Source organism: Lipotes vexillifer, unplaced genomic scaffold, assembly GCF_000442215.2.
Source record: "Lipotes vexillifer unplaced genomic scaffold, Lipotes_vexillifer_v1.1 scaffold994, whole genome shotgun sequence".
NCBI classification, from domain to species: Eukaryota; Metazoa; Chordata; class Mammalia; order Artiodactyla; family Lipotidae; genus Lipotes; species Lipotes vexillifer.
The window spans coordinates 569,546-586,265 of NW_006771292.1; the positions used below are offsets into that span (position 1 = coordinate 569,546).

At 35.0% G+C, this 16,720-nt stretch overlaps 1 protein-coding gene across 1 annotated transcript in view; it reads left to right on the forward strand.

Annotated features, from left to right (window-relative positions):
- Positions 1–14,358, forward strand: part of UCHL3 (ubiquitin C-terminal hydrolase L3) — a 43,601-nt gene extending 29,243 nt beyond the window's left edge. The window contains exons 7-9 of the mRNA XM_007446597.1: positions 8,674–8,749; positions 13,346–13,404; positions 14,149–14,358. Coding sequence (XP_007446659.1) covers positions 8,674–8,749; positions 13,346–13,404; positions 14,149–14,232 — 219 coding nt within the window. The 3' untranslated portion in view covers positions 14,233–14,358. The remainder of the gene's footprint in view (positions 1–8,673; positions 8,750–13,345; positions 13,405–14,148) is intronic.
- Positions 14,359–16,720: the final 2,362 nt, after the last annotated feature.

A 16,720-nucleotide genomic window follows, 5' to 3' on the forward strand; every position in this document is an offset into this window, starting at 1 on the left:
TACAACTTGAATCTACACAAAGAATTGGTGAGCACTGGAAATGGAACAAGTGAAGGTAAATATAAAATAAATTTTGTTTTTTAAATTGTTCTAAAAAATGATTAAATGCTCATAGACCATATTATGGATCAGAAAATAAATCTTAAAAATTTTTTTAAAAATTTAAATTATACAAAGAATATTTTCTAACCATAATGGAATTAAATTAGGAATTAATAACAGTAAAAAGTATCTGGAAAATCCCCATATATTTAGAAATTAAACAATACACGTCTAAATAGCTCGTTGGATCAAAGAGGAAGTCACAGAGAACATGAGAAAACATTTTAAAATTTTTTTAAATTGAAGTATAGTTGATTTACAATGCTGTGTTAGTTTCTGGTGTACAGCAAAGTGATTCAGTTATACATATATATGTATATTCTTTTTCATATTCTTTTCCATTATGGTTTATTACAGGATATTGAATATAGTTCCCTGTGCTATACAGTAGGACATTGTGTTTTATCTATTTTGTATATAGTAGTTTGTATCTGCCAATTCTGAACTCCTAATTTATCCCTCCCCTCACCCCCTTTCCCCTTTGGTAACCATAAATTTGTTTTCTGGAAAACATTTTGAATTGAATGAAAAATTATTAAATATATCCAAATTTACAGGTTGCAGCTAAAGCAGGGATTAGAGAAAAATCTGTAACATTAAATGCTTATAGTAGAAAAGAAAAGGCAGGGGTTAGAGAAAAATCTATAGCACTAAATGCTTATAGTAGAAAAGAAAAAAGGCTTCAAGTCAGTGATCTAAGTTTTTACCTAAAGGTAGCAACAACAACAACAAAAAGAGCAAGTTAACCCTAAAGCATGCATAAGGAAGAAATAATTAAAAGTGAAAATCAGGGAAATTCATTATTGTTCTAGAGGTCCTATAGCCAATGCAGTAAGGCGAGAAAAAAAACCAAATGGCATATGGATTGGAAAGGAAGAAATACAGATGTCTGTATTCACAGAGAGCATGATTTTTTATGTAAAAAAACTGTATATTAAAAAATGGGGGAAGGGGACTGTGTGTTAATGTCATAAAAGACAAAGGCTGTTGAAAATGCTCCAGGTTAAAGGATACTGAAGAGACATGACAAAAAAATTCAATACCTGCTCCCAGATTAGATCCTGAGGGGAAATGCTACAAAGGACATGAATGGATCAACTGACAAAATTAAAATATGGATGGAAGGTTAGACAGATGTCTAACGTGACATCCAACCTACACACATCCTAACACAGCCCATATCTATATGAAATTATGAAGGTGATAACTGCTGTTATAAAAGAGAATTTTCTTTTTTAATTAATTATTTTTGGCTGCATTGGGTCTTCTTTGCAGTGCACGGGCTTCTCGTTGCAGTGGCTTCTCGTTGCAGAGCACGGGTTCTAGGTGCGCAGGTTTCAGTAGTTGTGGCATGCAGGCTCAGTAGTTGTGGCTCGCAGGCTTAGTTGCTCCGCGGCATGTGAGATCTTCCCGGACCAGGGCTTGAACCTGTGTCCCCTGCATTGGCAGGCGGATTCTTAACCACTGCGCCACCAGGGAGGCCCCTGGTACACGGATTCTTAACCACTGTGCCACCAGGGAAGTCCAAGAGAATTTTCTTAGTCTTAAGAAATACTGAAGTATTTAGGGGTAAAGGACCATGATATATATAACTTATCCTCAAATGGTTCAGGAAGAAAAAAAGAAACAACTATGTAGAGAGACAGGAAGAGAGCAAGAGAGTGTAAGTACAGATGATAAAGCAAATCAGGGTAAAATGTCATAGGTAAATCTAGGTGTTTCCTGTACTCTTTTAATTTTTGTAACTCTTTGTAATTTGAAATTTTTTTTAAGTTTTAAAAAGCATTCTTCAAAAATGGCAAAAGAAGAAAGCCATCGTATTTGAAGTTAGAAATCACTTTTCTTCCAGTAAGCACTGTGAGGGATGAGATAATAATGTCTGCCTCCAGAACAAATACAGGTTTGCTTACTGCTTATTATTATACATCAGTTTCCCCAAGCCCAGTGTTCCTCTCCTATAATGCAGCCCATTGTGTGTGCAGCCATCCATCTGGGCCCTCTGTGTTGCCCTCATGTGAACTGACTCTAACATAGTGATGATCGTGCTCCTTGCTGTGCTATGAGTAAAGTCCTTCGTCTCTGACACAAGCGTCTCATGTCTTCTGCCAGCACCTATGAACAAGTAACAGGATAACTTTTTAGATGGAAGGGGTAAAGTCAGATCCCAGGCCTGATAGTCTAGTCCTCTGAACATGTCATCCTCATTCCTATTTTTGTCTTTTTTCTCACACTGAATTCTTTGCTAGGAATACCTTTCGCATTTTGCCTGCCCAAACCTTATATGTTCTTTCAATGTATGCCTTTAGTTCTCCTTCTGGTTGAGTAATCTCTCCTTCCCTAGATGCTTAGAAAATTTTTGTTTTCTCCACTACTCATTAGTCATCTATTCCTCTCTTCCTTTACTCCATTTTCTTTCTCCATCCATTTTCCTTTTCCTCTTCCCGACTCTTCTGTCTTTCTCTTATTTAAATGTAATCAGATTGAATATGACAAACATCTGTTAGACTATGTGAGAGCAGACACTTTATTATATACACCTTTGTTCCCATATAGAGCAAAGTATAGGATTCATTTATGTATTTCTAATTGATTGATTCCTATTATGAGCAGCTAAACTGTTCACAAACATGTTTTTAAAACCCTTTATTTTAGGTTATTGTATTATTTTACATGGATCAGAAGTACTAAGTAGGATCATAGGATTTTCAGGGTTGAAAGAGTCTTAGAAATCATTCAAGGAAAACCCCTTTATTTTCCTAAAGAAAATAAGTCATGGTTAGTGAAATCCATTATCACTAAGCAAGGACTTATATCACTATTTTTTTTTTTTTTTTTTTTTTACTTCTTCTCACTGTGGTTGTTAGTGATTATAATTTTATCATACTGCTTTAAACTCAGTTTCATGTGCTGGTGTTATTTATTGGAGGCGACAGTTGTAAAATTATCACTTGGATTACCATTAATAAGTTAGTGTTTATTAGCATGTGCATTTTGTGGAAAACTCTTAGGTCAGATTCACCATTTGTGGTCCAATAGTGTTCGAAAATGTGACTCCCAAAAATCTAATTTTAAGAGGATTACTCCTCTGCTCATTGGAATCTGGTCTAATAAATTAGTATTAAAATCTTTTTCTTGGCCACTTAGGCTGTACACCACAGTTATTAAGATCATTGGATTCTAGAACTATATTTCCTGTATTTGAATCCCAGCCCTGCCACTTCCTGGCAGTGTGACCTGGGTTATGTTACTTAACCTCTCTGTGCTCTGATTTCTTATTTGTAAAATGGAGATAATTACAGTAACTATCTCATGGGTTACTGGGAGATTAAATGAATTAATAAGTGTAAAGTGCTTAAAAGAGTGCCTGGCACAAAATAAGTGATACATATTTTAACTGTTTTTTTCTTTTACTAAAAGATGGCTAATAATCCATGATAGTTTCCATTTAACTTTTCAGCCTAAGTAAGAGGATAGTTTATGCATGGCATCAGCTTCTGAGGGATTTGTTTCACTCCTCTATATTTTGAAGTTGTTTTTTTCCTTAGTGTTTATTACTGCTAAGGAATTCTTTTTACTAGTGCCTGTTACCATACAGTTTTCTTTTACACATAATTCTTTGTATGTTTTGTATGTGTTACGTGTTTTGTGTGTGTGTATGTTCTTTTTTTTTTAAACAGTTTGATGTAATAATTCCACTTTAGTGACTTTTAAATAATTCCATGAGTCTGCGCTATACAAATGAGGATAGTTTAGATGTGCACTTAACAGAAGCTATGGAATATAACCTGATACTTTGGTTATGTATTTCCACTTCACGTACCTTTAACTAATACTCATTTATGATCCTTTTCTAAATTGTGATTGATTAAAAATACTAGACCATATAAATCCAAGTTTGACCATACAGTGCTTTTAAGAATAACTGATCTCCCAGTAACGTGGTCTCAGTAAAATGTTCTCTTTTTTAATTATGTAGTCCTCTTCGCCATCCTCATCACAGCCTCATTCTAGCCACTGCAGAGCGAAGGCCTCATCATGGTGTCACCATGCATCCCTGCCCTGGGCCAAACGTAACCATGTAGGCCCTGCAAAGGCTACCAGTCCATCTCTCCGTCTTCGTCGCTGGCGACCCTTCTTACGCCTACCATCTTTGGGTCTCCATTCTGTTGTAAGTGTAGTCAATCTTCCATCTCTTCTTCCAGTGACAGGGGCAGTCCATTTTTTCCCTTAAAATTCTTCAGTCTTCAAAGCACTTTTCTCTTGGTTCATCAACCATTAGCTTTTTCTCCCTCAGTAAGACTGCAAACATACCTCTATGTTTTGCAGTCCAGCTTGACTCTCACCAGTGCCTTGGTGAACATCCATCTTTCCACTCCATATAACGCCAACAGGTCCCTGCCTTTTGATGAGTGCTGATCGACATTCATGATAATGTTTAAGTTCCTGTCAGTTGTTAAAGTGAATATGTATTCTCTTACCCTTCATCTTTCCAATTTCATTTAGTTGACTCAGGTCAACAAATGCTGTGTACCGTCTGAGTTCTTTGCCATCTCTTACTTTATTTTTTTTTCATGTTTCTGAACATGACTTTAGTCTCTTGTCATGCTTTGGGGTTATTTTACTTACTCTATCCTTAATCTAAGCCTCCGTGGTGTAGGGTGTTTCATCTAAGCTATTTTATTCCCTGAGGTGGCTCAGGTACTTGGTTTAATCTTGATCCAATCTTCCCTGCCTATTCAGTTTCTAAAGATCTTTTCTCAAGTAGGAAGTGACGATTTTTCTCCTTGTGAATTGTTGTAGACTTCACACAAATTTTATAATTTCTCCTTCTTAAGTTGATAATATTAGCAAACTGTTAAAAAGTACATTTGTTCTTGTAATCGTGCTAATTACCTTAAATGTTGAGGTTGATGATGGAATTCTAATAATTCTCATAATTGAAATAAGATGCAGGATGGCAACTATAGTTCTTGTCTTTCTGATGTTTTAGAAAATTAATGGTAATGACCATAGCTTGGCAGAGCCTACCTAGAAATGCTACGTCTGAAAGATTTGGTGTATGCCACACATTTATAAGAAACTTGACACTTCACTAAATCATCGTGACTTTTGAAGCCAGAGGAAGTCTGATTACACATACTTTCATGCTTAAAAAAATTAAAAGTTGGTGTCAGACATTCTTTCCTTCCCCTTATTTACTCTTCTAGAGCTATTCTCAAACTATGAGGTGGAGTCTTGGCACTTTTCCTTAAACATCTGCTTCCACCAAATATCAGTATAGTCATCAAAATAGCCTTTCGTCAACAAACTGGTATCAACAAACTGGTGTCTCTCTATTTCATTATCCTCATTGGGTCACAACATGCATTTGTCATATTTATTTATCCATCTGATATTTATTGCTTCCCTACTGTGCCATACGCTGGCACAGTAGGAGATACAAGTGAATTAGATGATCAGAGTAAAACCCTAATTTTCTAAATTCTGACTTGGGCACAGTTGATTCCAAATAGGAATAAATTCCTTTGTACTTAAAAAATACTCTAAATATAAATGAACATGTCATAAAAATTGGCATTCTCAGTTTTATGTTTTTATGTATTATTGATCTTTTCCCCATGTTAATTCCATTGCTTTATAGCTTCATAAGTGTTTTTATAGCCTAATGGTTAAGAACGTGGATTCTAGAATGACATTGCCTGGATTTGAAACCAGATTCTATCACTTACTAGCTTTGTGACCCAGAGCATGTTACTTAGCACTTCTGTGCCTCAATTTTCTTGAGAGTACAATGGGTATAACTATATGACCTACCTCATATGGTTTATATGACAATTAATTGGTCAATTCTTATAAAGCACTTAGAACAATGCCTGGTTATATTTAGTGCCACAATTATAAATTAAATTTAAACTATTTTTTATAATTTGACATTTTTATTTAGCATTTAGTTAATTTCTATCTAATTGATTTGTCACATCATTCTTTTAATTCTTCAAGGTAGTAAGAAGTATGTTCTAAATTAAGAAACTTTGTAAAAAATAAGATATAAAAATGTAGGTAAAAATTATCTAATCTGTAGCTTCTGGTTTTTGCCTTTTGTTAGTTATTGGTCATTTTTTGAAACAGAAGACTTATTGGAATTTGCTTCTTATGTATTGTTCTTGTTTTCAGTGGAATAATGTTTAAGCAATTGGATAATTATAGATTTCAGACTCTGACTAATTGAAGTTGACAAAAGGAAAAGGCTTGTAATAGGTGCTGAGGTCTTGTGGAAGGTATAGAAATTTTGAGCATTTATCTTTTATAGTAGTTTGAAGGCTTTTCATGCCCTCTTTGGCGTTTTGTATTTTTAGTATGCACTTTTGGATAAAAGGTACAATGACTCACAATTTTGAGTCACTAGATTTAGTGACTTCTTACATTTGTAATAATGTAGTCTTAGTATTGTAATAACACATAATGTTTATATGGCACTTAACAGTTTACAAAGTAGTTTCATGCATTTCGTTTAAACCTCAAAACAGATAAGAAACCCAGTGCTCACAGAGGTTGGGTACATATTCAGGTCTCTGGTTCTGGTTGTATTACTTTTATCTCTAGCATGGTTGTATTTACTGACAAAATGTAAAAACCAGAAGCTATTAGAGGTATTATTCTTAAGAAGAGATGGTGTTAAAATAAGTAATAATTTTAAAGACATAGTAGCTCAAAAGATTTTAAATATACTTTATATCCTATTGGAGAATTATCTTAAAATAAGTAAATCAAGCCCCTTTCCTATTTGGATAAGGAATTTTTTGTAGTGTTCTTGTTATAGAATTGAATTTATAGTTTGTTGAATTGCCTAGATTTAACCTTGAAAAATTGGGTTCTCTCTGGTCATTGGTGAAATGGGGGTATTGGATTGAGTGATCACTAAAATCTTTGATTCTCTGACCAGTAAAATAAGGGAACTCATTATCACTGTCTTTAAGTGTTTGAAGAAATATCATGTTCAAGAGGGATTAGACTTTTTTAAGATGGAAAATATTGGGAAACATTTTTTGCCTCAGTATGAGGGATAATTCTATGAAATTCTTTAGTTCTAAGTTGAATTTTAGGAAGAGCTAGTTTGCCACAGCAATTTACGTTGCATTGTTCCCATTCGTAATTCGAGGGCAATAATCCCTGAAGAATAATACGAGGTTAGATGAGTCACTATCTGTAAATGCTTTAGAGGCATCCAGTAAATCCAAGATAGTAATGTTTGTTCTGTTCCTTTCAATTTCTGCATCTGAAAACTTCGTATTACTTAACACTTAAAATTATATAATTACTTGAGGGTGAAAAAATAGAAATTTTAGAGTTAATACTGTTGTGTTACTGGATATTAAATAATATGAGATATAACTTGATTATGCCTCTTTAAAACTTTTGCCTCTAAAATTTGTACTTACGTTTAACAGGGATAATATTTCATTTCAGACCATTTAGATTTGGTATATAGCTAACACATATTAGTGTTATCTGTGTAGTTACTATATATTGTAAACAGCGCTAGTTCATCATGTATTGACTTGCATAAGTTATTTGAATGTCTAAGAAATGTAGCACAAGTTGCTCATGCAAATTGAATTTGGCAAGCTATAAAAACCTAGGTATAGTTTTAATATCAAATAGTTCACTGAGAAAACAAGAGAAAAATTGTAGGCTAAGTTAAATTTTACTTTAACTTGTTCATTTTCCCTTTTTCTCCTTTAATCTTTTGGGCTATTTTCCTGCTTCTCTTCGTTTCTTTTTTTTTTTTTTTTTTTTTAATTTTTTAATTTTTTGCGGTACGTGGGCTTCTCACTGCTGTGGCCTTTCCCGCTGCGGAGCGCAGGCTCCGGACACGCAGGCTCAGCGGCCATGGCTCATGGGCCTAGCATGTGAGATCTTCCCGGACTGGGGCACGAACCCATGTCCCCTGCATCGGCAGGTGGACTCTCAACCACTGCGTCACCAGGGAAGCCCTTCTCTTCGTTTTTAAACCTTTTGAATCTAGGATGAATGAAAATACTTATTTTATTCTAAGTCTATATTGCATTTTTCAAAAAATGAGATTAAGGTTACATCATTAAGGGAAGAACTCACTTTCTTGATGTCCTAAAATTTAACTTGCAAAGAGTTTTTTTAAACTCTGTTTATGCTATTATTAAACTTCTAAAAACTTTATTATTTCAAATTTCAGAAATTAGACAAATTAGTTCATGCATTCATTTCATTCAACAAGTATACACTGTATACCTACTATGTACCAGGTGTTGTGCTAGGTGCTGGGCTTCCAGAGTGAACAAAACTTTAGGTTAAAATCAGTTGAGATTAAGAAAGGTGTGCCTTGAGTCAGTGTTTTCCTTGTTGATGGGCAAGCACATTTGTTATAAATGTAGGCATGTTCACTCTGTCCACTATATCAAAGATTAAGCCTTGAATTATATTGGATAAATATTTTTTCATGTCATTTGATATTATTTGTATGTGTTTACATGTAGTTGATTGATTTGTTTGACTACTAATATATATAATATGTATTTTCCCCTCCTATTCCAGGCACCAAATATAGATGAAAAAGTAGATCTTCATTTTATTGCATTAGTTCATGTAGATGGGCATCTCTATGAATTAGGTAAGAACTATTTTAATTTATCCTGGGGAAAGAAATAGTAAATGGGGAAATCTGTATTTATGATAAACATGACTGTTGATATTTATTGTGTTTACCTAAATTAATTGATTACCATATAACATTGAGTTGGCATAATGGAAGTTTTCCATTTAAAAATTTTTACTAGAAAAAATAAATATGTTTTTGATGTTCAAGTAACTTATAATTCAAGAATTCCTGCATACCACCTTTGCATTTTAGCAAAACAGGAAAATGCTTTGCTAAATCATTTAGGAAACTCCTGTAAATCACTTCAGCAGTCTTTACTAAATTTTTGAGTTGGTTATCATCAACATCTTGGATGAACCATCTTGATCCTGAAACTAGTTTTAAAACATAGTGTATTACTCATAACGACTAGTTTTTGTATTCAATAATGAGTATTACTAGTTTTCAGGCTTTTGTACTATCCCTTTGTATCACATCTGATTTTTAAAAAGACTTTACAGGAGTCTATGTTTTCTGGCAACAGTTCCCTAAGGCATGTGTCAAAGTAGCCATGATTAATTACTTGGTATTTTGGCCTATTCCTGCACTTACCTTTTAAAAGTTTAACTATAGGTGGACTACTTTAGTTTGTATTTGGAGGAGAGGATATTTTCATTGATAATTAAAGGATAATTAGAGGATAATTTTAGAGGATAATAACTCGAGGATAGTTTAAATTGATTCATTCAGGCAGAAGAAACTTTTATGATTCTTTCAAAATTGGTAGATAGTACTTATGAGTCCTTTTTGTCTTTCTCTCTGAGACCTTCTTTGATTAAAAAAGGCCGAATAAAGAAACAAAAAAGTGAAATCCTTTTCAATTTCTAGATACCATGATTTTTAGTTCTCTTTCTTCTCATTTGCTGTAAATATTAACTTTTCACTTTCATTTTCCTTAACTTACTTAAAGACTGAAGAGTTCCAAAAGGATTCTGATTGTGACTGTAAATGTGGTCCATAAAATTTAGATAGATTTTATATTTGGAATATGGCAACAGAATCATACACTTCATTAAAAAGAAATGTCTCTATTAAAGGGGACAGGAAAAGGAATGTACATCCCTGTGGGTCATCTACAATAGTAGAGTGATTTGAGTAGGAATCAAATAGTTGTTATCGGAGTATATAACAGACCTGCAGAGCAATTTGGAACATATGCTTTGCTAATTCAGTCTCTAGAATCTACATAAAGATAAAATGTAATAGGGATTGGGGATTTCAAATCTCTGATTGCTGGAAGCTAGTTTCTGCTCTGAATTCTAAATAATAAAGAGTAACTAGTAGAAGTGGAAGTAAAGAGTGTGCTGAGACTTACAGACACATTCTGTTGACTTCAAGAAAGTAGATTTAGGAAAGGCCAGAGGAGTGATAAATATGATCCATAACCAGAGACTATAAAAGTAATGGTGACTTTCAGAATGGGAGACTTCATAATAGAGCAAACAATAACATTTAAAAGATATTCAGAAGAAAAACATCTCTGATCATCTCATGGGAAGGAATGAGTTGTCTAAAAACCTCAGTTTGACTGATTAGCCAGCTTTCTGAGCTCAGAGACTAAAAGGGCAGTAGAAGGAAAGATGTGTATCAGGGATAAGCTACATATGCAGAATGGCTCTGTTTTGTAGCATGCCGAGATCAACACCAAAGTATTTTAAAATTGGTTTGAACTAAGAACATCAGAAAAGAAAGGCAGAACTACTGAGGTCTTGTTTGGTTCAAGTATTCTTTAGCAGGAAGAATGATCGATGTTGCTGATAGAGAATTAGAGCCCTTTGAGGATTACATTCTCTAAATGAGTTTAAAGAATTTCAGAGTTCTAAAGAATAGCTGGAATCTTTGAGATGTTAGAGAGGACAGGGATGAATGCAAGACAAATGAAGATGGGCAGCTGCTGACTCTTTGCAAGGGGAATTGGTGGTAGCCCTGACGCAAATTCCTAATAAAGTTAAAAGGAATGTTGAGCAAGAGGAGTATTGAGTTAGTGCATAGAAAACAGTGGGTAAGAGAGCAGCATACGGTTTTTAAGAAAAAAGTCATTTCTGGGCTTCCCTGATGGCACAGTGGTTGAGAGTCCACCTGCCGATGCAGGGCACACGGGTTCGTGCCCTGGTCCGGAAGGATCCCACACGCCGCGCGGAGCGGCTGGGCCCGTGAGCCATGGCGTGTCCGGAGCCTGTGCTCCGCAGCGGGAGAGGCCACAGCAGTGAGAGGCCCGCATACTGCAAAAAAAAAAAAAAAAAAAAAAAAAAAAAAGTCATTTCTAAATATCCTTATTTTAAAAAACAAGGCTATATGATTATAGACGTGGTGCAAGGTAATTTCTACAGGACAATTGTATAACAAATGATAGTGGTAGTTTTTAATGTATTCATTCTATACCTAATTGTAAGGTTAGCTGATGAAAGGGACTGAGTTATTCATCTTTCTATTATCACCTCTTGTCCTTAGGGCTTCATGTAGTTCTTGGCATATGTCCCTGTCATTCTTTGGAGCACTTTCTAACTTTCTAGTAGAAAAACATTTCCTGGTTCATCCTTTGTTTTCCATGCCCCAGCCCTGTGTTCAGCCACTTCTCCAAGGAGCCCGGGTTCCTTTTATTGGAAAATGATGATTAGAACCAAGACCTGGGTGCTAAGTGTGTTCATTGCTATTAAGATATCATTATTTCTAGGCTTTCTCAGAGGACAGAGCTAGGAAATATTTGTATGTATTATATACATAGACACATGTATGTGAATATGGATATACATGCACACACAATTATATGTTTCTCTATATATTAAAAAGCATTTATTTACATCCACATTTATAATTCTAACCTAATATTATACAGTTTATTCTAGTGTCATCCATATTTGTGACTTCCTTTTCTGAGCATGGGAAATCTAGCTCTCATTATCCTTCATTTCTTTTCCGATTTACGCATTCCCCTGGTATATAAACAAGCTCTTGACCACCCCAGCCCAAAGCTCTGTTCCAGACACATTGCTTCCCGCCCCCAGCTGGCCCACTGATCCTGGCCTGGTCCCAAACAAAGAGCAACAGCTCGCCAAAGTGTGTAGCTATCTTCTTCCTGGCATTGTGCAAACTCCAACTGCCTCAGCCTCCTTGAACTCTGCTCTCTTTCCCCTCAGTCTCCTAATTGAGGCTGCTGTAGGCTGCTTGGGTTTTTCTTTCTGGCACTGGCAGATAGTGGATATTACTATTAGGCTTACTAACAGTTCTGGGCTACCTGTTTCCCAATCTATAAAACAGTGGTTTCAGATATTTTGTCCACTTCTTTAGTTGTTTCCAGTGGAAGGCCTAGTCCAGTACATTATTTCATTCTGGCTAGAGGTGGAAGTTACCTAATGTTACTCCTTGGCTTCCCACAATGAAGATAATCTAGCTTTCCTTTGTCACCCTCTTTACCTACCTCTCCCTCCCAATCACAAAATACATGGTTTACTTTTTCCTGTTCTTCCAGTGTTGTTATAGTTGTTTATACTCTTATGACTACAGAAATACTATTCTCAGATGAGCCATAGTCAATGTACTTTTCAACTTTTTTATTTCTCCAGATTTCATAATTGTCCTGTTTTGCTTTCTGGTTTGGTTAATTTTCACTCATATTTTCTTTAAAAGTAGTATCTTTTAGTCCAGGTCTATCACTATGTATACATATTGATTCAAAACTTTTTATTATGTTTAGAAGCCATGAAATTATAGAGGGAATTGTGTTTTATGGCTTGAACTTGATGTGCCACTTATAAAACATCTGAAATTATAGGCTTGTATAGAGAGTATCAGTTAACTTTGGGTTAGCAGGGGTTTATATAATTCTCGACTTTTTCGTTTTTATAGTATTGTAAAAGTACTAGTTTATTCAAGGTGATACTGATTACTTTTGGTGGTCAGCAAAATAATCCTAGGTTATTTAGATTGTTGCTCTATACTCCTACCTTGGTACACAATTAGTAGTAGTAATATATAAACCTTGAAGTGGCTTCCTTTCATTGGTATAAACATGTCAGTCTTAGGAGCCTTCATTAGAAGGCTTTAAAGTGAAGAAAGAAATTTTTTATATTTCTGATGGTCATAACTTTTGAAAAGCTGACATTAATTTTGCATATTCTTTTTAGGAAATTAAAGCCAATAGTATATATTTCTAATAATGTCTGTTTATGAAGATAATATAGGCTTTCAAACAGGGAAGCAAGGTTCTAAATAACTATTAGTGTTAAAAATATTCGTAGTAGCATACTTAAGGTGTTTGTTTTAGGATATATTATTTTATCTTTTAACTTTTGCCTCACTGTGGGAAGAGGAAAATGGAAGTTGAAAGTACATTATCCTGTCATTCTTAATTAAGGAGGACTAAAGAGATAGGATAACTAAATAGAATATGTGATTCTTGATTAGATCCCACATAAAACAAAACAACATGGATAAAGGATATTTCTGGGTGAATTGGAAAAATTTGTACGTGAAATACATGTTGTTAATTGTTTATAGTATTAAAAAGAAAGAAAGTACATTATCCTATACAAACAACTAACCATTCACCTGTTCATCTATTTTCCACAGATGGACGGAAACCATTTCCAATTAACCATGGGGAAACTAGTGATGAAACTTTATTAGAGGTAAGAATAAAACTTTTTGGCCCATCTTCAGTGTCATTAATGTTCTTGTTATCTTTAAAACATCTCTAAAGATAACTGGTATAGGACTTCCCTGGCAGTCCAGTGGTTAAGACTCCACACTTCCACTGCAGGGGGCACAGGTTCGATCCCTGGTCAGGGAATTAAGATCCCGCATGCCACGTGGCATGGCAAAAATAAATAAAAGATAACTGGTATAACATTTTTCTGTATTTCTCTATATCCTGGCTCTCTTGAGAAAATCCAAAAAGAAAAATTTGAACTAGCTTTAAAAATCTACAGCAAATAAAGAGGTTTGCAGAGCTCTTTGTGTGAACAAGTATCAAATTTGAAAAAGACAAGAATAGTATTGAAAGAGATGCACATCATATCCCATATTTCATTAAGTCCAAGATACCATAATTTATATCTTGATCTTAGAGATTTTTAAATTTACGAACAAATTTTATGGCTTAGAATCAATAAAATATGTAATTTTCATGTTAAAAGTTTCTTAAAAGCATTTTAAGAAAGAACACTTAGCGGATCTTATACTTTTGTACTAATCAAATTAAACCACCAGCCATTCACTCTTCTAGTGTCCTTTAAGTTATTTTTTATTTGAGAAAAGAAGTCTGCAGTATAAAATTAGTATGGATTAGGAAAACGTGAAACATTTATTTATCAGTTTTAAGTAAAACACGTTTTTAAATGGAAAGATTGTGTATGTATCTTTTTTCCCTATAGGATGCCATAGAAGTTTGCAAGAAGTTTATGGAACGTGACCCTGATGAACTGAGATTCAATGCCATTGCTCTTTCTGCAGCTTAGCTTGTCCAGAATGGAAACACCAAATACTGTATTATTTGCAACAAAATTAAATTTCTTCTGCCATACACTAACTCAAAAATTTTGATATTTTCATTAACTTGACTGATTAAACTTTATGTGAACTAAGCTTTGGCTTAATCTGTGTTTTATATTATTTTTGCCTCAAATTAAAGCTGCAGTTCTTCCGTTTCTTTCTTATGAAGGATTTACCTTATTGGATGACTAGCTGTATCTTTCTTACTCTCTTTGAATTTCATGGGAGATTCTGTATTGGGACACAGGCACAATTTCCATCTGCATAGTGTGAACATATATATTTATTTAGCAAACATTTGGTTAGCATCCACTTTTAATGAGCTGAACACTGTTCTAGGCACTGGAGTTACAGCAGTGAACACTGTGGGCAAGTTCCTTAGTCACGGAGCTTATGTTCTTGTGAGAATAGACAGATGATAAGCACATTAATAAGATACATACCAATAATGACTGCTATGCAGAAATTAAAGTCGGATTTGTGTTAGAAAGTGACTGAGTGGATACTTTAGATTTTTGTGGTTAGAGAAGGCTTCTGTGAGAGGTAACTTTGAAGTTGAGATCTGAATAGCAAAAAGTAGCCAGTCATAGAAATGGCAGAAGAGGGGAGAGTGGCGGGGAGAATAGAGGGAATAATTAATGCAGAGTCCCTAAAGTAGGCAAGTCTCACTGTGTTGTAGGACCAGAAAAAAAGGTTCATATGACCAGAGCATTGAAAATAATGGGAAGATAACAAGAGATGAGGTCAGAGTAGGAGGGCTTAGTGATACAGGAATACAGGAAAAGGAATTTGGATTTATTGCAGGTGTGACGGTAAGCCATTGGAGTGTTTTAAGCAGGAGAGTGACCTGATTTGGTTTATAATTTTATATCACTGACTACTCTGTGGATAATATATTGGGGAGGGGGATAAGAATAGGGGTAGAGAGACGTGAGGAACCCACTGCTTTAGTTAAGAGACAGTGATGGCTAGGGTCTTAAAATTAGTAGTACTTTAGATTGAGGTATGTGAGTGAATTTGGGGTGTGTTTTGAAGAAGGGGCTTCAGTTAAGTCTTAAACGATAAGGTGGAAGGCAGTGGAAAGTTGGAAGAGTATTTGAAGAGTTAACGTCAAAACACACAGGGTTGGTGTGATGGTCCATCTTCTCAGGAGAATATTGGTTACACAGGTGTATACATTTAGCAAAACTCATTGAAATCTTACTTCACTATATATAAAAAACAAAAACAAAAACAGAGCAGAGATGGGGTAGAATGAGTATAGCAGAAGAAAGACCAGATTGGTCTAGAATGAAGTTCTGAACCCATAGAATTGAACGTAGATGTTTTATACGTGCTTCACTGAGTTAGAGTGGATTCCTGAGGCTGCGACATGAAATAAGTGGTATTTTAAGAATTTAAAAAAGAGGGACTTCCTTGGTGGTCCAGTGGTTAAGACTCTGTGCTCCCAACGCAGGGGACATGGGTTCGATCCCTGGTCAGGGAACTAAGATCCTGCGTGCCACATGGCACAGCCAAAAAAAAAAAAAAAGAATCTAAAAAAGTGGATATGTATATATGTATAACTGATTCACTTTGCTGTACAGCAGAAACTTAACACAACATTGTAAACTAACTATACTCCACTAAAAATTAATTTAAAAAAAGAAATCAGTAACTTGATGCAGGTGTTAATTAACACTATGGTAATTATTTTGCAATATATAAATGCATTAAATAAATTGTACACCTTAAAAAAAAGTTGAATAAATTAGCTGTTTGTTATTCGAAGTGTGGTTACATCAGTATTACTTGGGGGAACTTGTTAGAAATGAAGAATTTCAGACCCCACCCTTTACCTACTGAATCAGAATGTGTGTTTTCAGCAAGATCCCTGAGTGATTCATATTAAGTCTGGGAAGCACTGGATTAGAAAAAATAGACTATAATGAGGTCACTTTGGACCTATCTGAAGAGGGCCTGAATGAAGTGTTGGCAGTAGGGATGAAGAAATAATCTGAAACAATGCTGTAAATAGATAGTATATAGAGATGATGCTTTGGCATGACAATAACAACAACAAAGTGTTCGGGTTTTTTGTTACATTATTTGGATTTTGTCCTCAAATTTATCTTGTGTATCATCTTAAATATTTTAAGTATTCCTAAGCAGTGTTCTGCCTGTTGCCTTGCTGGATTTCTCCTACATAATTTCTTTCTTTTTTTTTTAATAAATTAATTAATTTATTTATTTATTTTCGGCTGCATTGGGTCTTTGTTGCTGCGCACGGGCTTTCTCTAGTTGCGGCGAGCGGGGGCTACTCTTTGGCTTCTCATTGCGGTGGCTTCTCTTGTTGCGGAGCACGGGCTCTAGGCACGCAGGCTCAGTAGTTGTGGCTCACGGGCTTAGTTGCTCCATGGCGTGTGGGATCTTCCCGGACCAGGGCTCGAACCCATGTCCCCCGCATTGGCAGGC